This window comes from Cygnus atratus, chromosome 8 (genome assembly GCF_013377495.2).
Source record: "Cygnus atratus isolate AKBS03 ecotype Queensland, Australia chromosome 8, CAtr_DNAZoo_HiC_assembly, whole genome shotgun sequence".
Lineage (NCBI taxonomy): Eukaryota > Metazoa > Chordata > Aves > Anseriformes > Anatidae > Cygnus > Cygnus atratus.
In genome coordinates this window covers 23,205,603-23,227,440 of record NC_066369.1, presented here as the reverse complement: position 1 = coordinate 23,227,440, position 21,838 = coordinate 23,205,603, and the positions used below count along the sequence as shown (strand labels likewise).

The window sequence follows — 21,838 nt, the reverse complement described above, 5'->3', positions numbered from 1 at the left end:
GCAGTAACTACCTTTGTTAGCTATTTACACTGCTGAATTCTTGAACTCTCAGTCTCAACCAAGTTATTTGAGTTACTGAAACTTTCTGGTGCACAGACGCACCAGACACAAACAGTTCCCAAACAACGCAGAAGTCAGTATGTGGAAAAATAAATAAAATAAAACAAAATAAAATCAGCATCTTGAGGGTTAAAAAATGTTCTGTGTCGATATACCTCCTTGCTGCACCATTGTCTAGAGAGCAGCTTATGCTCCAGGAGCCAATTTAAACAGAACAACTCACGGAAAGCTGCCACTTACAGAAGCTGCAGTCTGACCACACACAATACTCCTGTCCGGGGCAAAGCAATACTATTATCCTGGTGAGCTGTAAACATTCACCAATTGTAAAAGCTACATCGGTCCCTTCCTGCCAGCTAAGGCATTATTCCAGGAGAGCGAAAGGGGGAGGATCTGTCTGCAAATCTTCTGTTTAGTGCTTGCAGATTCTCACAATGCCTAACACAAGGCATTTCTTACCTGAGGGAATCATGAGAGACAAGGCAGTAGCGGATGCTGATTTAATCACTTTATTGACAGGTCTTGAGGTACGTTTCTCCCCCGATTCCCCAGAGAGCAACCTGTGTCGTGCCCGCCGCACTGCCAAATCGCTGATGGCTTTTGGAGTGGTAAAGTCTGGGCCTTCATTGCTATTACTGCGAGCGCGTGGATCAGAGAAATCTGCAGTGCTCCCAGCTACAGTTTAAATTAAAACAGATTAGAACCACAGGGAATTCCTAACAGTCTATTCCCCTACAGGCAAAATACATTAAATCAAAGTCATGTTTACATGAAGTCCAAGAGTAAATTTTCCTAAGAAGAAACCCCAGGGCTTGAATTTTTATTTACAGAAATGGTGTTATTCTGAATACAGAAAATTAGCGGTTTCTATTCTGTTGGAAAAGCTTTCTAATGAAATCACATTGCTCAGTAGCAGAGTTGCACGAATCCTACATCTGTGCTGCAGTTCTGAAAGCAAGCAAGCCTTTTCAATGGAATTGTTCATAGAAGTAAACACGTTTATGGACAGTGCTCCACTTTTACAACCAGCAAGAATCGTCAATCTTTGAGTTAAAACCTGCCAGTAATAGAAGAGCCAGGTTTTATTGGAGTCATACATAAAAAAAAGCCACTTTAAGAGAATATTAAGGTACTAAAGTCAGAGAAAGCAAAAATGTGGTTGGAAAGACAACCTCAATTTGCCCCCTTCAGTGCACCATTGCAATTTAGGCTTGAATTACTTAACCTTCTATAATTATATATAAAATGCAAAGTAATCTTGAAAATCAGCCTGGGCATAAAGCATTAGCAGATGCTGGGGCGTAGGGGGTGTACACAAGCTCTGTGCCTCAGTTCCCCATCAATACCTTAAAGGGGCACTGTGAAAATACATTAATTAGAATTTACAAGGTGCTCAGAAATTAAAGGGGTAAGCATCACAGCAAGTCCACATGGGAAATTAATCATTCTGTCTTCAAAAGCAAATTTTGAGCAGCATGCAATAAATAAAGCCTAAGGGCCACATTTTGAACAATGAGGACAGAACAAAACATTGATCATTGTTATTTAAGTGGGCACCACAGCTCTGCATACTAAGTAAAGCAGAAAGTACCAGGAAAATAAAAATTCAGAGTACCGGTCTCAAAGACTTCATTACCAGATGCCAGTTCAACATTTAACAGCCACAGAGTCTCAAATAAAGCTCCCAGACAATAAGGAACCCAGAATCAGAGGCTGCACATGAAAAGGCTGTGATATGCATTAGAAGAGCACTCTGAGGCAGCAAGTTGAACGAAAATCTTTTCCTACAGCCCCCTGTCTCTAACTTAACTTCCCAGGTTGGGAACACTGAAGCAATGGTACCCCTGAATTCCACGCACTGTATTAAGTCTAATAAATCAAGCTCATTGAGCAGCCTGCCCACCAAAGCTTCGGTTTTACATATTTCAACTTGCAGTTGCTCAAATTTACAGTGAAAATGTTCTTGCAATTTCATTGTCTAAGCTTTTAGGATGAATTCTAGAAGCTGAGATTTCTGTCCCATGGTTTCGCTATGGCACCAATGTCATCCAAGTCCGTGGTAAATTACTTCCTTCATTCCCACACCTTTTTACATGGGTTAACGGAGCAGTGATAGCTGTACTGGGCCTCTTTTGGGAGGATAACCCTTGGAGGGGAATGGGACAACTTTGGAGTAAATTTCACAGACTGGATTGCAGAAGAGGAATAATGAGACATGGAAATCTTGGGCTTCACTACAGTCTGGAGACAAATTTGCTCTAAGACCTTTCTTTCCACCTCCAAACAATCCAACATCCCATCTAAGCAGTGCCCTTCATCTCGTCCTTATCCAGTCTCACTGCCACTCTGACTCCTTGCTCATTACCCCTTTCCTTTCCATCCACAACCTCTTTGCCTTTACTCTGTTTCCCCCATCAATGGTTCCTTACTTTCTTACCCCATTAGTCCTTATTCTTATTCTACGCTCTAGCTCTTCCCCCAGCTGTACCTCCCTTCTCAAATATTATTTTGCCAGTCTTCATTTCAACTTCCCGGCTCCCTTCATTGGCCCAAATTTACTTTCTCCCCCAATCCTTCCTCCTCGCTACTTTCCACCAGTTCCCAGCTCTGGCCAACTCTGCACCCAGAACAGGAGAGCTGGAGCCTCCCCAGCACTGCAGCAGCCCAGGGCACCATTGCAGGAAAAGTTCTGCTCAGCCCAGTGCTGGAAAATGACCCCACGAAAAACACAGCTTCTGGGAAGTCAGACACTGATTTCTAACACCACTCTACTACACCTATGCAAGATGCATTTTTTAAGACTGTAACTTGGCTAAATTTAGATATATTTGGCTGAGATACCAAGTAGCATGTCCTTGACACAAACCACACACCCTAGTAACTATCAAGTCTCTACTCAAAACTAGAGCTTTCAGATAAATAAAATCATAGGAAGTGGACATCTTTTAGTATGGCTAAACAACCATATTCTCTATCCCCACCTCAGCAGTGATCTGCTCTGAACTAATGCTTAAAACATACACACAATGGTTTTAAGCAGACATAGATCATATGGGTTTTAAGCATAAGACCTTTAGTTTGAAATAAAAGATGTAATTTTGGAGAGATTAAACTACTGATGCTATTTTAAAGGCAAGCACAGCCACAAAACTATGCTAGAAAAACTATTTAGCAAGAGACATCCACTTCACCTGACATATAAACCCAGTTTTATGCAGTTTCTATCTGTAAGCTAACACAGCTTTCTTGCGGAGCACGATACCATGAGGCTGAGCACATACCTGCCAGCGTCGAGGTGCTGCTGACAGCTGTGGAGGGGGTGGTGGGTCCGGCATCACCTTCCAGCTGCAGCTCCTGCTCCACAGGCTGTTCTGGAATGGGCACCGGCAGCCCCTCCCGGGACTGCACAGCAGATAGCAGCATCCCCTCCGACTGTGGCCTTTTGAGTACAGTTCCCTCGTCCTCAGTGGAGATGGCAAAACGGGGCATGTCGAGAAGCCCTGAGCAGCGTCGGCGGACTGTCAAGGGTGGACTGGAGTCACTCTCTGTGTGCGAGGACTCAGACATGGACAAGCGCTTACGCAATCTGAAAGAGAAAACAAGACATAGCCCCTTAGTTAAGTTAGCAGAATGATGAACTTTAAAGGACGAAAAGACTGCACAGACCCAACTCTAAGGTGAAGTTACGAGACCAAGCTACATCACTAGGAGCTAAAACAGCAAAGCTTGGGGACATCACCTGAGCTTAGATTTTCAGCATATCCCTTCTAAGAAAGAAATAGAACAAAAGAAAATAGATATAGTGCAATAAATATGATACTAAATATTATAAAAATCACAATTACAAAATGCAAATCACCATCCACTTTTGGCATTAATTTCTCTTTCAAAGCAGCTGTAAATTTCAAGCCAGGAAGGCCTGATTCAAGAAGAAGAGAACATCAGTTGAAAGCATAATCTATAAAATGTTTTTTGAATGGAGTCATACAGACTAGATCACAACCATATTTTATGATCTTTCCAATGCCAAATTTTAGTGTAAAAGCTTTACAGGAGTTGCACAAAATGAGAGAGAGCCCTTTTTGAAGCAAAGTTTGACAACTATTTCAGTTATGCTGGAAACATGGTAGTTATCCAAATTCTGGGCATTTGTATATTTTCCTGATGTTTTTTATTAGAACAAAAGATTTGGGGGGAATATTCTGAACTTTGGAAACTTTGGACTGTCCTAATGGTTTCTCTAATTTGTGACAAATGGCAAAAAGACCAGACTTCGGATTCTCTGATGTTGAAGAAAAAACTGCTGTTGGTACATCTCCAGCAGAACTAGCTTTTCCACAAATGGAAAGCTTTACTGAAGGTTAAAATTCCTTTAAATTAATTTAACGTATTTGCTACAAATTTAGGAGAAATTGGTACTTAACTGGATACATTTAAGGACTATATAATTTCTACACGTTTGTTTTCAGCTCTCTCTTCCACTTGTCAGGTCTCACCTGTGGAAATACCACATGAAGCATTCCTGACCTAAAAGCGGACGTGGAACATTTTGGAACAGATCAGCCTTTCTCATATGCTTTCAGAAAACAAAAGACTTAGTTCTACTGAACTTACATTTCAGGAGACCCAATCACCCAGCTGCGGTCTCGGCTTTTCAAGCCACCAAGGCTGTCCAGTCGGTCATCTTTTTCTTCACTCAGACTCCGTTTAGTTGGTGGTGGAGTTTTCCTCTCTTCGTGGATGGAAAGACGTTCCATGCTGCTGTATACCTGCGTACAGCAAAAGATTCTTCTGTACAGAGAAAACAAACCTACATGGCCTCTTCTGACCAAGGGGCACAATCTCTTCTTAAGATGGAAGATACTCCCTGAAAGTATGAACTTGGCAATGCTCTTTGACTAAATAACACAGTGCAGATGTGACATGCTCAAAGAGTACCAGGGAGAAAAGGAAATAGGCAAACTTCAGAAACACTGAATATGCTTTTCTACAACAGCACTCAACACCTGTCCTCTGAAAACAGCCCAACACACCACAGAAATACTAAGATTTTTCTGGAAACTAATTACTATTTTATGATTATCATTATTATTCTAACAATTCTCATATCTAAGAAGAGATATTGCTAAAGCAGACTCCACAAGTCTTGAAGGCTGGCATCTGAATCTTGAAATCTTACTATACAAATTCAATTCAGTGATAGGCATCATGCTCATGACCCCATTTCATTATCATCAGTCTATCAGCATTGCCCCAAGCTTATTTCAGAACAAAAAAGTCCTGCCCTCCTCAAGGAATCTACTATAATGCTGACAGCTTAATGAAAGTGCCTTTCTTGGTTTTACAGCCGTCTTTAAATAATTAAATGATTAAGCAAAAAAATCCATCCTTTTAAAACTACACTTGACTGTGGACCTAATTTACATAAGAAGAGATTAATGAAAATAATGTTATTAAAAATTCAGAGCATCAACAAGATAACTATTAATAAATCATATGGCTGAATTGTCAGGCAAGAATTTCAAAATATAATGAGCCTTTTATGCCTCCCACATTACAAATGCTGTATAATTTTCCAGATCTTAAAATAAATTCATTAAAAGTGAACTTTTTCTCTTTGTGGCAAAAACATTGAACCCTAAAGAAAAGCTTCAGTCTAACAGAAGAATAATACTCATGGTGAGAAAAGACAGAAGAAAAGAAACCCTTACATACTCATGAGAACTTTTTCAAAATCCCAACTAATTGTCAGGTCCAATTTTAAGCATACTTTTGGTGATTCAAATCACGAGCAAATCCATAAAATTCACAGTAACTGTTACTTAAGCTACTGTAGCCCATCTAAGGACAAAGAAGAACGAATTGGTACTTCAAAACTGACTTCAGTAGAGGAAGCCTAGGGGAACTGTCATGAAAAAATAAATCTTTCAGCAGCTCTATATAAAATGCATACTCCCTTCTCAACAAGATGTGGGAAATATGCTCTACTGTTCATAGAGAGGGCTGACCTCAAAAGAGCGATTCTTCTCCTTTCTGCCTTTCTTCTCTCTTCTGCCTCTCCCTCAAACATACTTCATTTAATCTAAGCTAATAGTGGAGTTGTACAATTTTGAAATGTCTGTAATAGCAGTTTATTTCAGATCACCTGAATCAGAATTAAGAGACCTGCACAGGCCTGAGTTAAGGCATATTGAATCCAGAAAGTGTGCCGCTGCTTAATTAATTTTCAAAATTGGAAACTTCTTCTTACCATCTAATCTACAACTCCTTTTTGCTCATGTTTCCATATCTATTTTGGGTAGAACAGGAAGAGCAACATATACTCCTTTCTCTCTAACAGATATGTATTGGGAAATCTTTTAGGTTTTACACTTTGTAGATCTCAGATCATTTTTTTTTTGCTTTCCTCTCTTTTACAGTTCCACGTTTACTTTCAAGAACATTGCCCAGAACAGGACAGAGTACTCCAGCTAAACCCTACCTACTGTTAAAAAAGATGGAAGGGATTTCTTCATTTACCTTGCAGAACATATCCTTGCTTGCTCTCTATGATAATTGCCTTTTTGCCTCAATAATCAGGCGTATTTACCTCATGGTGCACAATGTACCCCAATGTGCTATGATCCTTCTCTTTCAAACTGCCATGTCACCTTTTGTTAAAAACAATGAATAGCAGAGGTGTAGAACTTTGCATTTGCTCTTACTGCTTGGGATCCCCTTGAGTTCAGACCATTTTTCCAAAACATCAAAATCAATTTTCATCCTAATACCATCTTGTCACCTACTGGAATATCTTTTTCAGAATGACAGTGCTCAAATCAAACAATCTTTGGGCACTCCCTATGCCAGCATTGAAGTCATTAGTAAAAACATCAGGCTATCAGATGCAGGAGAGACCTCGACAGTAACTTGTGTATTAGTGAAACACTGAGAAATACAAAACGTTATTCTCCTATTAACCTTGCACCCACCTTCTAACAGGACATAAACTATCACAGAGCAAACATATGTCCATAGTTCCTTCTTTCCTTAGTCAATAGTAAACATCATGCAATTCCCACATATCATCTGCATGAGTAAAATCTACCTCATATGAAGCATTGAAGGCCTCTGAAATGGTGTTCCTCTCTAGACTTTTTTCTTCCAACAAGCTAGCATGCTCCTACCTTGCTGAACCTTGGTGAGCATGAGGAGAACTGACGTATTTCCACATGATCATCATCATTAGTGTCTTCCTCCTCTTCTGAATCCAGGTGTTGGTACCGTTCTGAGCGGGCTGTAAACAACACATAGCAGATTTCACCAGTGCACTGAGCGTTGATAGCTCTTACACCTCAAGCAGTGCATGCTTACCCCAGAACAGCCTTTACACCAATTCCTGCTTGTCTACCTACAAAGAACTTGGAGCATTCATACATCATAAAATGTATTTTCTTTAATATTGAAACACATTCATCTAGTTTTGCTTGTCCTGTACAATTAGCAGTGAAGAATACCTCCTTCCAACTGAATTTATCTTATATCATCAGCCATACTCTAAATGCTGATACTCAGCACAAATTTTATGTGTGTCTAATCCTGCAGACCCTTTGTAGTAAGAATATTTCTTCCCTAAGGCATACCAATCCAATGGAAGGAGACAAGGAAACAAATCACTGCCCCAATTTCCAATCAACAGCTTTATGATTGTACAAAGTCTGCCCTGCATACATAGATACAAGCCCTCTTTAAAAAATAAAAATATTTACCCCCAAAAATATTCCCTCTTTTCCCTCCCACAACTAGAAAAGGATTAGGTTTTGTGAAAGAAAATGGGCAAGCAGCCAATATGCAAAGCTATTTTTAATGCAAAAATCTAAACTGCCTCCAAAGAGATTTTGTGCTATGAGATTTGCAGCACTGTAATTCTAAGCCAGCCACATTAGATTTTGCAGAAGGGGATGTTAATAACTTTGGCTACAGAAAACCGATTGCTATGCTGAGCCAAATTTGCTGCACTGTATCAGCCAGAAAGATACTTTTATAAATTCTAAAATTTTCGGCATTATAACAGCAACACCAACCCTTATCAACGCCTATGTGAGATACTTCTGGATGTGAGAATTCCAGTCCTTACATAGGGCTTGCATTAAAGTCATCCTGATAATGTGCTGAGCATGCCTGGACAACTGGGGAGTTTGTTGGTCCCACATGATAGACCCACTGACTTGCACTGCTGAACATCAGGTGGTGCTTCTACCCAACAGGATGCACTCAGAGCTGCTGTACTGGGTCTCTCTTATCTGGAAATGCCACGAATCTTGCACAGTATTCATACCATGGCAATTCACATTTGTCTTCAAGGTTTGGGTGGTGGGTTTTTTGTTTTGTTTTTGTTTTTTAGAAAAGAAACATTTACTGGCTGAAAACAGTCACTAGGGAAACATTCTTCCATTCCTAAGAAACTCAAGGAAGTTGGATACACCAAATGCTTTGGAAGACCTGTAATAAACCCAGCATAACAAATACAGCATCTCTCACTGCAGGGTCGAGGCTGGCAAGTCCACAGGCACCAGTGAAAGGCCAATTGACTTCAACAGACACATTTTTTTCATTTAAAATTCATTTGCTTTCAAAGAAACCTTATTTGGCATTCAACAGAAACTTTTAAAAGGAATTTCCATCAAGCGTTCTATTCAATTTCTAACAATGACTTATCTTTGACAACTTCAGAAATGAAGTACACACAAAAAACACAATGCAGTTTATGCCTAATCTTTAGTCTTACTGTCAAAATAGCTTGTGTCATCCTCAGATTCCAACTGTGGGATGAATTCAGCTTTCTGCCGAAGTAATCCATTCCAGTCCAAATCTTTAAAGAACCGATGCTGTTTCACTTCAAAGGCACTACCTGAAATAAGCATCATTTATCACAGAGTATTTCTTTCAGCATTTGCATTAACAAGAAAAACAAACCCTAAAAATATCAAGAGTCTATAAGAATGTACCCAAGTACATTTAAATCACACCTTTTCCAGGAATTTTGAGAAACAAGTCATCCTTTTACCAAAGTGGTGATATAGGATAAAATCTGAACAAGATTTACTCCTTCCTACCTCTTCTTCGTATTTAATGACAACACATGACTAAACTGGCTGGAAGACAGCATCTGCTATTACATTCCACAGCAAATTGCAAGATTAAGAACTAATTAACATCTTAATTTAAAATTTCCAAATTCTAAATACCACCTTGTTCATAGCTAAATAAAGAGAGCAAACTAAGAAAGGTACTCAGCATGTGAGTGGCTCCACTCTCATGAATAAACTCATCCATTTGTTTAAATCAAGGTAGAGGCTTACATACCTTCCTGAATTAGTATCTTTTAACTAATATATTATGAGTTACAAACCTCATGGGTACCCAGAAGGAAAAACTAAGGATTATCTGTCTGCTAGCATGTGGGATTTTTTTTCAGATGAAATTAATATTCATAAAAGATGTTACTGTCATTATAATAATAATAATAATAACAAAAAGAGCGTAGCGGAGGAAAAGAGATAAAAGGTTTGCTGAGTGCCCGTAGCAGTAAGAGATGCTGAGTGGAATAGCAGTCTCAGCATTACAGGTATGTAAGGAATCAAAAAATCAGCCCATCAACTCATTTTATAAGGCAAGAAACTCTACCTCTTTTCCATGACAGCAACACCTTTCAAGTACGTGGATTTGAGATAGACAAGAAACATGTGAAAATCATCTGATTATATTATTAATTTATGTTCCATTCATCACCCTCGTATGTACATATGTTAAGTTTGCTAAATACATGCTTTTGGAGATTGTTATAGAGTTAGTTTTAATTTCATCTTTTTTTTTTTTTTAATTTTATCCTTATCAATTGAAAATCCAAATTTAAATCAAACAAATGATATCTATGAAACAGACAACCAGTCCTGTGAAGCCACAGTGTTGGAAAAATTACTTTAAAACAGGAGGGCAGCTAAAGATTATTTCATTGTGTTTTTGTTTTTACTATCAGGAAATGAGAAGTGTTGGCTTGTAAAACTCTAAATCTGACATTGTAATACAAAAAAATTGGCATACACATCTGACTTTGCCAAAGGGATTGTATCAAGAATTTGTTGTATGTTTGGAGAATTCTACAGTACAGGTCCCTATGAATGGGAAAGTTTTCATTTATTTTATTATACCAGTGAGTTCACTTCATTGTAGGGGTTAAGCCCATAGTTGAAGGGAACTGAAAAGAAATCTGATTATACACTTCTCAAATCAAGGCACAACCCTCAAGCCTTAACTAGAATAGCACAAATTTGAGAAGTTTTTACAAACCTGATTGTGTCTCTTGTTTTCCAAACAAAACAGTAATACCTGTCTGACACATGTACAGTCTATACTAATTTTCAGAGCTTCATAAAACCCAGCACAAACATTTTCTCAGCTCTAGACCAATATTTTTCAACAGGGATTGGTGTGTCTTACCGGCAAAGTCGCTTCTTTTACAGGTTCTGGCTAGTACTTTGCCTCACAGGTAAGGTAGCCTCTTTTACTGCTTCTGGCTAGTACTTTCCTATTCACAAGTTTCCTACCTGTTCCCATTCTTTCCAGAGGATTTTGGCGAAGAAGCTTAGAAATGAGATCCTGGGCATCTGGTGGCAGTGCATCATCACCTTCTGGCCAGGCAATTTCATCTGGGGACAAAAAAAGACTTGACATTTTCTACCTGCTTCACGACCAATTTGAATAACCATTCACATTCCTACACTGTAAAATGCAGTGCTCAGTCCTTCCCCAGAATTGCAAATACCTTAAATTCAGCAGCTTGCATACTTAATATAATTCAAGCACTGACATTTTCCAAAATGCATAAAATTCAGCCTCAGCTAGAGCTGCTGTCAATCCAAGCACTGTTTGTGGAGGAAAAAAAGCATTAAGAACTCTATTAATAAAGTCTGAAATTGGACTTCCATGACAATCCATAAACAATGACACTGACAATACTGTGGCTGTATCTTGTGCCCGCACATTCCGCACTAGTTATACTTGGAACAATTCACAGGTAAGCATTTCATGCATCAAATTTAGTTCTTCACTGAAATCTGCTTTTTGCTAGGGATATTTGCCAAGTGTGTTAAAAATTTACTGTTTCAGAAAGCATTCCCAACAGGAAATGTTTTCACTAGCATATTCACTGAGAGAACACAAAGCAATTGTTCTTCCAGCTCCAAGCAAGAGTTTTAAAAATCCACAAGACATAAAGGTACCAAGTACAATGGCATCAATTTGTTTTGCTTAGAATTTCCTTTTTACTTCATTTCTACAACAATTACTAATTGGCTGACATTTACACCTGCAGAAGAAACAACCCAAATCAGAGTGAATTAGACTAGTTGGCAGCTGCTCCATTCATATTCTCCATCGTTTAAGTTAAAAGAGAACAGAAAAAAATCCTCAAATATTCTTCCCCAGTCCTACAGGGACTTGCATAACTCTCACGCCATGCGTACTGGCAGAACTATCTAGCAAGATAGTACTCAACAACTTTCAATAGCTGGAATCAGATGAATGCTACTTTGACGCAAAGATAAATACCTAACAATTTAGAAAGAAAGAAACGTTGCCTAATATATCGCCTATCTTGAGTAAACTATAGATCCTCGATACTTTTAAAGCTTTACTTCACAACACACTTTGACATCCCTCGAAGACCAGAACAGAAACATACCACTGATCACTTGTCCGAACAGCTCTTCAGGCGTGTCACCAAAGAAAGGAACACAGCCAACTAGAAACTCATACAGGATAACGCCCATGGCCCACCAATCCACAGGCTTCCCATAACCCTGGCGCAGGATCACTTCTGGCGCAATGTATTCTGGAGTCCCACAGACCTGAAGAGAAACATACAAGAAAGCAATCAGCCTACAGAGTGCCAAATTCACATCAAAGTTGATTTAAGTGTATGTGTTAGGTTTTTTTTTTTTTTTCTTCATTTGATTTGTTTTAACCTCAGAGCTTTGAAAGAAGCTTAATGTTTTGTCACTAATCACTCTAAACTGTAAACTATTTCCACGTAGCAAGAGTCTGTAGAGGGAACACATTACCTGCACAGAAATGATATAGAATCATAGAATATCCCGAGTTGGAAGGGACCCATAAGGATCATCAAGTCCAACTCCTGGCACCGCACAGGTCTGCCCAAAAGTCTACACCATGTGACTAAGTGCACAGTCCAATCTCTTCTTAAATTCGGACAGGCTTGGTGCAGTGACTGCTTCACTGGGGAGCCTGTTCCAGTGTGCAACCACCCTTCCAGTGAAGAACCTCTTCCTGATGTCTAGCCTAAACTTCCTGTGCCTCAGCTTGACACCGTTCCCTCGGGTCCTGTCACTGGTGATAATGGAGAATGGGTCACCTGCCTCTCCACTCCCCCTCGCGAGGAAGTTGTAGACTGCGATGAGGTCCCCCCTCAGCCTCCTCTTCTCCAGGCTGAACAGGCCCAGTAACCTCAGCCGCTCCTCATATGTCTTCCCCCCTAGGCCCTTCACCATCTTCATCGCCCTCCTCTGGACACTCTCCAACAGTTTAATGTCCTTTTTGTACTGTGGTGCCCGGAACTGCACACAGTACTCAAGGTGAGGCCGCACCAGCGCATATCATATACTGTGAAATGTTCCTAGTGTGGACGTGCCAGCTAAGTCATTCTCTGGTGCACTAAGGCATATGGAAAAAATGCAGATTCTGTCTGAATATGTCTGTCTGCCTGATGGATTTCTACTGGCACAGCTACAGCTATCAGGGACTGAATTCTGACAAAACTCTTACATCTCTGCACTAGCAGAATTAGCAACACAGTATGATGACACACTTCAGCATTTAAACTTGAGATGTACAGCTGGCACAGGCAACGGCTGAGGACATCAGGTTGGAAGAACTAGGTTGCCTTGGGCTTGGAAGCAACAATAACAAAGTAGCTGTAAAAAATATAATGCTGCAAAATGCAAGACCATGATCTAGTGACCAAGGAGAGCTCCTGCTACAAAAAACATTATGACTCAGAAGCAAAGGAAGACACAATCCCTTGTGTGCTCTTAGTTTATCATAGGATGATTATGAATTAACACTTGGCACAGCTAAAAAAGAAAATTCAGCTGCGATCCTAAGTATTTTCGGAAGAGATAAGAATTTTATAATCCCATTATACATGGCACTTGTGAGCCTGTACCCAGAATACAGTATATAGTTCCTGTCAACTATGCCCAGGAAAAATCATCTCAAACTGAAACAGGTGCATGAAAGAGCTATTAATTCATCGAAGGAAAATTTATCTCATTACCTAAAAGAACGTAACTGGTCAAGCCTAGCAAAATGAAGACTAGAGAGGAAAGTAACCTTTAGGAAATACCATGGTGATGAAAATCAATGTTTAAGCCAGCATACAAAATTATAAGAACAAAAATACTGGAAGTTGCCATGAACTTTCTAAGCACCAGAAGGGGGAGACTGTGAAATAACCTTCCAGAAAAAGCAGTGTTACATCCCTAAAAAAACCTGTTCATGCCTGCACTGTGGTCCAGGACACCTTTGATATCCTGAACTAAGAGCTCAAGTGCATCACTTCAAAATGAGAAACTGAAAAAAAGAAAAAAAAAAAAAAGAAAAAAGAAAAACACAGAAATTTATGTGCAAATACAAGAATGGACTTGTATCTTTTCCTCCAATTATAAAGCACACAGCACAGCATCAAGGTAGACAGGGAGTGCTACGAACTCTGATTCAAACCCAAAACAGAATCCTGCACTGGATCCCACATCAACAGACAAAATTATCCAAGCTTACCTGCTTGTCCAGAAATTCCCTGGTATCCTTCTCAATGTGTCCCTCATAAAGATTAGTTGTAAGACTCATTAACCCAATTTTAGACAGTCCAAAGTCTGTAAGTTTAATGTGACCCATGGAAGTTATCAGGAGACTAGAAGAAAGAGGAGAAGCAAAATAATGCAACACTCAATTGTTTCCCAAAAGGAACTAAAAACAAAAAAAAGAAGAAGAATACAAGATAATGCTAAGCACATTCTCAGCATTACAGCTCCATCAAACACCTGGAACCTCCCATGCAACTGAACCTCACAGAGCTGCTAAGGCAGCCAGAAATCAGGCTGCCTTCTGCCATATTTCACCAATGCAGCAATAGCTTCAAGATAATATTTGAAAATATTCTTCCTACTCTTTCTCAGTGCCTGTCTGGTTCTGTACATCAGTAGCAAATCCCTAAAACTTCCTGCATGTTAGATGCCATCGAAAATCTCCACCGTCTCTAGCCCCCACATCCTCCTGCCCATGTAGAGAGCCTCCAAAGAACTGTCTCTCTTCCTCTAGCTTCTGAAGAGCTGAGGACTTACTTATCAGGTTTTAGGTCACGGTGAACGATCCCATAATTGTGTAGGTACTCCAATGCTAGAACAGTTTCAGCAAAATACATCCTCGCCATGTCAACAGGTAGGGCACCAATGTTCTTGAGAAGTGTAGCACAATCACCTCCTAGAAAAAAGTTGCAAATATGGCACAGTGAAATTGCAAATACCAGTAACAAAGAACAGCTACGGGACTACAATACTAGGTGACTAGAGTGAGTTTCCTAAAGACTTTGTATCTCAACCCTATTACTCCAAATTCTAAAACTTTCTCTCAACGCTGTCTTGAGCTTCAAATAAACATTAAAATCTTAGGAAAACTGAAATGCAGGTATGCTTGGTATGCCTGTTCTCTTCCAAAATGGCACAACACAAAAAACACCACCGAGTGCTGAACAGCTGAAAAAATAAACTGTGATTGAAGAGTAGAACTGAGACTCCTCTGGCCTCATCTTCATTATCAGTAAAACACATCAGGATAAACCTTCTCTCCAGTGCACTTCTGTTAATTTCTGTATGGCTCAGGAAAGCAAGAAATATTTATCTCAAATAAATACAGTACATAAGTACAGATGCTGTTTCCCAACTGTAAGCAAGCCTTGAAGGAAGGACTGTTCATGACCATTTTGCCACTGTATAAATTTCTTTGCTTTCCACCACTGTGACAGACACTACTTCTGATATACAAGCTTCTTAAAGTAGTAAGCAAATACTAAGACTACTACCTGGCTCTCCCCATGCATGGAGAAGCAGCCACACCATTGGACACAATGGTACCCACGAAAATAAGTATGTGGGTCCTCAACTCAAGTTTCTGAAGGAATACTGCCCACACATTTCATTCAACCTTCATCTCTACTTGCAAACAGGCATTAATATTTTTTTATGTCAATACATCTGTTGTCATTGCATTGATTTATCTGAAAGAGCACTAACACGATAACTATAAGTTTACTTCCCACAAACATTCAGTCATGCAAGCCAGGCATAAGAAATTAGTTCTGTTCACCAGAGGAAATATATCACTTGCAATAAAAAAAATTAATAAATAAATAAATAAATAATAAAATAAAATAAATCAAAACAAATCAAATCAAATCCAGTAAGTAAGGAAAAAAAGCAAACAACAAAGCAGCACAGTATTTCTAAAAGGCTGGTAAGGAACAAAGACTGTGTCACTTGGTGATGTTTCTTAACTACCTTTCTCTAATGCCAAGCAAGTATGCAATGAATCTTGCCGTGCCATCACACAGGAGAGCAGGAGAATGTCTTTCCAGTGAGGACTGGAAAGCTCACGATGACTTCTGACCCCTACAACTTTTCTACATGTGGCTTTATGTTTCCTCAGCTCCACTGCAATCATGCTGTGTTAGTCACAGAGATTCACAACTGGAGTATCTCCTTATACAAAACCATACTAGGGGCAGAATGACTCACATTTCTCCAGCTCAGCCCCAGCAGTCCATATACTCCTCCCTAAAAGGGCATCATGATCTCCCGTGCTGCTGCAGGGCTGACTGACCTCACTCGACACGAAGAAAGAAATAGCACACATAAGTTGTTCTTCCTCCCTATTGCATTCAGAGCAGTGTGCTCATCGATGTTACACCCAAAAGTACACATCTTATAAGTCGCTTAGAAACTGCATCTTTTATAATGAGACTCATTATGTGTATGTGCTTTGCAGGTGTAGATGATGACAAACATACCTTCCACATACTCCATAACCATGCACAGATGGCGCTTGGTCTCAAAGGAGCAGAACATGCTGACTACAAAGGGGTTCTCAGCAAATGTTAAGATATCTCTCTCGACAAAAGCCTGCTGGATCTGGTTTCTCAAAATTAGGTTCTGTTTGTTGATCTTCTTCATGGCAAAACGTTGACGGGTGGTCTTGTGTCGCACCAAATACACCGCTCTAGAAAACCACATACCAAGAGCAAAAGTTCCATTTTCAGTTTGAACTATTTAAAAAACAAAAAACAAACAGTGGATGGTAACCGTTTTGAATGGATCCTGACAAGACATACCTGCGACTCTATAAAATCCCATCTCATTGCCAAACTCCCCTCAACAAGGAGACCTATCATGCTTCCTTCCAAAAGCTACTCTGCCTTTTTGAATTCAGGAGCATTTTTGTTGATGTGACTAACAAGGAGATAATTCAGGCACAAATGTCACAGACTTCCTTAAGTGTCAATGCAATGAGGCTTGTATTTTTCAATACTATAGTCACTATTTCACTAAAAAACATCCAAAATATATGAAATCAGCATGATTTCTTTCCAAGCTCCATAAAGTTAATTGATGCAACACTGTCACAAGGGATTTCCTTCAGTATCTCTTACATTTCTATCATTTGCAGATCATTAGATTCCTGCACATTAGTAACACAGTTTGCAAATGAAATTTTCATCCGGTTTGCCTGCGTTTCTGAATCAATGCTTGCTTCCTTCTCTCTGGAGTATATTGCATTTAACATGGTATTGTGTCTCACAAGCAGCTGACTGTGAAATACACCCAAATATAAAGACAGGAATGAGTAACAGGAGAACTACAACATCTCCCCACATTTTACGAAGTTATTTTTAAATCACGGGGGCTGTGCAGAAATGTGACTGAAAACATAAAAAGCTTCTTGTCTAACAATACAGTGCTTCAAACCTGCTCCATTGTGTCTTCATAGACTAAAAAATACACCTACACTTTTTCCACAATTTAAACTAAAAACCAAGTTGCTGTTAACTAAGCACCCACTTCTACAAAACACTCAAGCACATGCTAGCTTAAGTTTTGTTGTTATAACCTACTGAATCACTATTCATAGTTATGGCCTAATCAAAATAATTCATAATGATTTATGAACTGCAAGGAGTTCAGGAATCATCTTTAAAATTCAGGATAAGTTTGGATGATCAGTTACAATTTTAACTGACCAGCTTCATTTTGTTTTCTTCAATGAATAAAATCTAATAGCACTCTTACTTTATTACTTCTCACATTATCCCCAATATAATTTTAGCATTTATCTTGGTATTTCAAGTGCTCACAAACAGCCACGTTACACAGATAATCTGAACACATGGAAGAATGCAAAACTATAAACAACTTCTTTCTCAACATTCCTGCCGCTTGAATGAGTCATCAAAAACATTTGCAACTACAGAATTTTACCCTCACAGAAATCACAGGACTTAAACACTCAGCATGAAAGGAACTGCAGGTAGGGTGCTTTGATATACAATAAAGAAAGGGGTACAAAATAATTTTCTCAGACTCAAAACAAACTATTGTTTAGGAAATTCCAAAATACACTAAGTGACGATATTTCTCCTAGAAACAATGTTTTGGGAAAACATTTTTGTCATCTCAAGCCAAGGTACTGAAGTGTCTATATTTTACCTACCTACCACAAAAAGCTGCTGCAGAAATAATTACTACAAGAACAGATTTGAGGCCACAGCTTGGAAGGGCTTCAGCAAATTTGTGCCACAAAGGGATTAGGAATACAATATTCTGAAAGCTTTAACGTGGGGCAATTTATTTTTACAAGCAACCAATAATCTGGAAGCTGGATGCCAGTTCAGCACAACATTAAGACCTTCACAGCCAGGAAATACTTCCAGGTACAGGGGGTACTGCCTAAGAAACCCTGAGAACATGAAAGAAATGGCATCTCTCACAAGAATGCAGAAGACATCACAAGTATGGAACCAAGACCTAGGCAAAATTCTTTATACTTTGGACCCAACAGAAAACAGTAATTTGCCTAACTTTGTAATAACCCTTTACTGTGTAGAATGAAAATAGTATTTTCTTTTAAAGCAAAGCCTAAAAAGCCCTACCCATAAGCACCGTTACTGATCAGTTTAATAGTTTCAAACTCTTCTTCAGATGGAGTTTTCTTTGACTGGACAGAGGCTCCACGGCTCTGGGGAAAGAAGACAAAAAAAAAAAAGGAAATTGAGAACAGAAGTGACTTCATTCTATACTTCACTCTTTTGTCCCTTTCTTCTTTAAGCAGCATTTACCCAAACTCAAACCATTTCTAAAGCTCTGGAGTCCTCAGTTTCAGGATAATCATCTGTATCCCTAGCAGCCTTGCAGATTTCCTCTGCAAGTACTTGCACAGAAAATCACTGGACTATAAGATTCAGACCTTTCCATAACTACATATTTAAAATACCGATAAACTAAAAAACTAGGGATCTTTGAAACCTATTGAGTTGTATAACTACATTTTTCCAGCAGTTGTACCTAAATTCATCTCTTTTCATTTCCCATCACGTTTTACAAATGCAAATACAAAGAGTTTCTCCAAACGATTTTTGTTTGCAACTCCAAAGAAACATCAACAAAATTTGATGATAAACGTCTGTTTGCATCTTTTATGCATTTCACCTCCACAGTAGAGATTTGCACGTTGTTATGAGTGTATACTTTAGTGCTTTTGAATGTCAGCGCTTTTTTTTTTTAATTTAAAATTCCACTGCGTTATAATTAATTCTTTATTGTAGACTACTTCTTTCCAGGGGAAAAAAAAATGTGCTAGACAGTATGAGTGTATTACTGCTTTACCTCGACTGAATCATCTGTCTCAGGAGTGTCTGGGCTGTCATAGCTATTCAGCTGGGCCATTTCTGAAAAGAAAGGGGAGAGATTACTCCTAATGATCTCAATCAAACACTATTCTCTTTGTTTGTACAAGACAAACAGGATTTTAAGAGGTGCTTGTAGATTATGAAGGACATACTTCCCCCCCTGTAAAAAGTCACCCCAATTATACAGTGCTAACCTTTAACATCTTGTAAATTGTAAGCGGCATTTTATATAAAGATGAATATAATTAATTGTCCTAATCTCAGCATCACTTACTGTAGATGGTTTCTACAATAAGTAAAAGCAACAAATGCAAGTTTAAGGAAACTGCCTGCTAGTTTGTGTTAAAACCTACTCCATGCATAAAGATGGTTGCACCTCTGTACTCCAGAAAAGAAAAAGAATTACATTTCAAACAACCTCTCCCCATGAAATGTGTACGATTCTGCAAAATGCTGAGCAGCAGCAAACTGTGAGAAATTCAGTTAGTTTAGGCTACTCAGCTGTCTTAGGAGATGCTATAAACTTTGCAGAACCAAATCCTACATTAGCTACTAGTCTCTAAACAGACATCATTGACATTTCTGGGTGCCCTCCTTACAGAAAGGAAATAAGGCACCTTGACATCTCCACACATTTCTAAAGAAAATTTGACTTTAGTAAGGGGAATTAGTGATGGAAAGGTTCTCTCCCATGACAGGGATCAAAGGAAAATTTCCCTTTAATGTCAGATTTCAACAAATGCTATTAAATTGCATTTAGCAATCTTTGGTAGAAATTTTCCCGAAGAGCTCTTCACTTGAAGTCAACCTGTCACTGTCATTCGAGTAAACACCGTAGAAGTTAAACTAGTCCTATCCAGACTACTAATTTATGGTAAAATTATGCTCTCTAGGGAAAACAAAAAGTACAGTTCAATCACTGAAATATTCTGCAGCAATCTCCAATCTCTGTCACACTTTCTATTGTTGCTGAGCAAGCCATGCATGCTCGTAAAACTTGTCATAGGAGAAGAGAGTAAGCTAACAGAGTGCCAGACAAAAATATTAACTGTTGAATTCCAAAGTCAGGATCTTCTGGGGCTCTGTACATTTACAGCATATTCATTTTACTATATATAATTCTGGGACCTAGCAGAAAAGCTGCTACTTTCTTCTAAACATTACTCATACAGTGCCTAAAAAGCACTGTAATTTCATAGACCTTATCAGACTTTGTAACAGGTAGAAAGCAAATGTTTATGACCCCTTAAAAATGTATCAAATGTTTAAGTGCAATATCCAACATTTCTAAAACCCATAAAGTGTAAAATAAATCCTCTTCATCACAAACTAGATTTTCTCTGAGTATAAACTTGTGTTAATTATCATAAACTGTTTGAAAAAATATCTTTTGGGAGCAGAAATAAAAACTTTTATATCCAAGTGAACTACTCATTAACTGACATTATGTTTACACTGCATCTACTTTAGAAAATTGAAAATATATGCACTCTTCAGTGAATCATGCACCAATATTGTTGCTATTTTCACATGAAGTACTCAGTAACTATCAGGCCGTGCAACAAGGCACTCCTCCTCCTACTCTGATGACATACTGTGCTGGTTATAATTCACTCTTTTTTGGTTTCACTGCTATGCAAGATGTAAAAATACAGGCATCTCCACTTAAAAAAAGTCATATTAGTCCTGGTTTCATGGTCCTGGTCCCTGGGAAGTCACAACTTTTCCCAGTGAGGCCAACAAATGGGATGACCAAATCCTTTCCAACCAACCCACTAGTAGTCAGTCAGGCAGTGGCTGAACAGAAATAACAAGTGAACTTACTTTTACTGCCCAGCAGCACAGAGAAAGCAGTTAAACCATAAAGCCATTTTCTAACATTTTTTCAGCTATAATACAGGGATACATTATTAACACCATAAGTAAAGAACTGTCACTGTTGATGTGTGATCCTTACCCCAGCAATGCTCCTTTGAGACAAGGGGCTGGAAAAGACAATCTAGAATTTGACAACAAACAGGAAGATAAGGACAAATGGCTTAGAAATTAAACCAATAAAATAAAAGCTTCCTTTAGCTATGTAGTGGCCAGGAGTTAGTATCTGGAGATTTGGTTATCCTTTCAGTAGTTTGGAGAGTACAAAACAGGAGTTCTCACCCTCCAGGGGATCCCTGGTAAGTCCCAGCTGGCTGATAATATAACGAGGAATGTCACATTTAATTCCTTGCCCTTCCTTGGCATGGCCTTCTGCAGCTTCTAACAAATGGTAGAACTCCTCAGGATCAAACTCCTGCAGAAAGGTGGAGAGAAAGGAGTAGGGGGTGTAAATGATTCAGCTTTACAGTTATGAAAGGTTTCTCTGACATTGGAGAGAAAGAGCATGGGTTGAATCATCTGGATTCCTCAGAAACATCCAAAGCTAATTCTGGGTTGAGCTGCAATGCTAAACATTTATAGTACAACAAGCAAGTCAATGCATTCCAACCTGTTCTGCAAAAATGCTATGCCTTTACAGCCTGGTGGACATCCACTGGCTTAGATTTGCCATTCAAAACATGAGAAGGATTGTAGGAATTTTATGAACCAAAACCAGACTATCGGATAATGAGGTCATAAAAATGCAAACATTAACCTGGATCCACCTCCTAATTTTGTCTCTGAGCTCTGCCATGAAAGGTGATGAGGACTGAGGTGCCCTCTTCTGCTGCCTCTGTCTGACAGAGGAGTTAAGCCAGTATGAACCTCTCCTGCTTTCAAATATCACTT

The 21,838-nt window shown here is 39.0% G+C and overlaps 1 protein-coding gene across 4 annotated transcripts in view; it reads right to left on the bottom strand.

The window, feature by feature from the left end:
- MAST2 (microtubule associated serine/threonine kinase 2) overlaps positions 1-21,838 on the bottom strand; it is a 192,420-nt gene that overhangs the window by 11,723 nt on the left and 158,859 nt on the right. For 3 of the 4 annotated variants that reach the window (XM_035537681.2, XM_035537680.2, XM_050712246.1), the window contains 13 exons: positions 21,230-21,362; positions 19,050-19,111; positions 18,317-18,402; positions 16,181-16,389; positions 14,460-14,598; positions 13,897-14,029; positions 11,783-11,948; positions 10,647-10,748; positions 8,828-8,950; positions 7,227-7,336; positions 4,675-4,829; positions 3,342-3,646; positions 520-735 (listed from right to left, as the gene is read on the bottom strand). In XM_035537681.2, coding sequence (XP_035393574.1) covers positions 520-735; positions 3,342-3,646; positions 4,675-4,829; positions 7,227-7,336; positions 8,828-8,950; positions 10,647-10,748; positions 11,783-11,948; positions 13,897-14,029; positions 14,460-14,598; positions 16,181-16,389; positions 18,317-18,402; positions 19,050-19,111; positions 21,230-21,362 — 1,939 coding nt within the window. The remainder of the gene's footprint in view (positions 1-519; positions 736-3,341; positions 3,647-4,674; positions 4,830-7,226; positions 7,337-8,827; positions 8,951-10,646; positions 10,749-11,782; positions 11,949-13,896; positions 14,030-14,459; positions 14,599-16,180; positions 16,390-18,316; positions 18,403-19,049; positions 19,112-21,229; positions 21,363-21,838) is intronic. The other variant, XM_050712247.1, reaches the window with a different exon arrangement.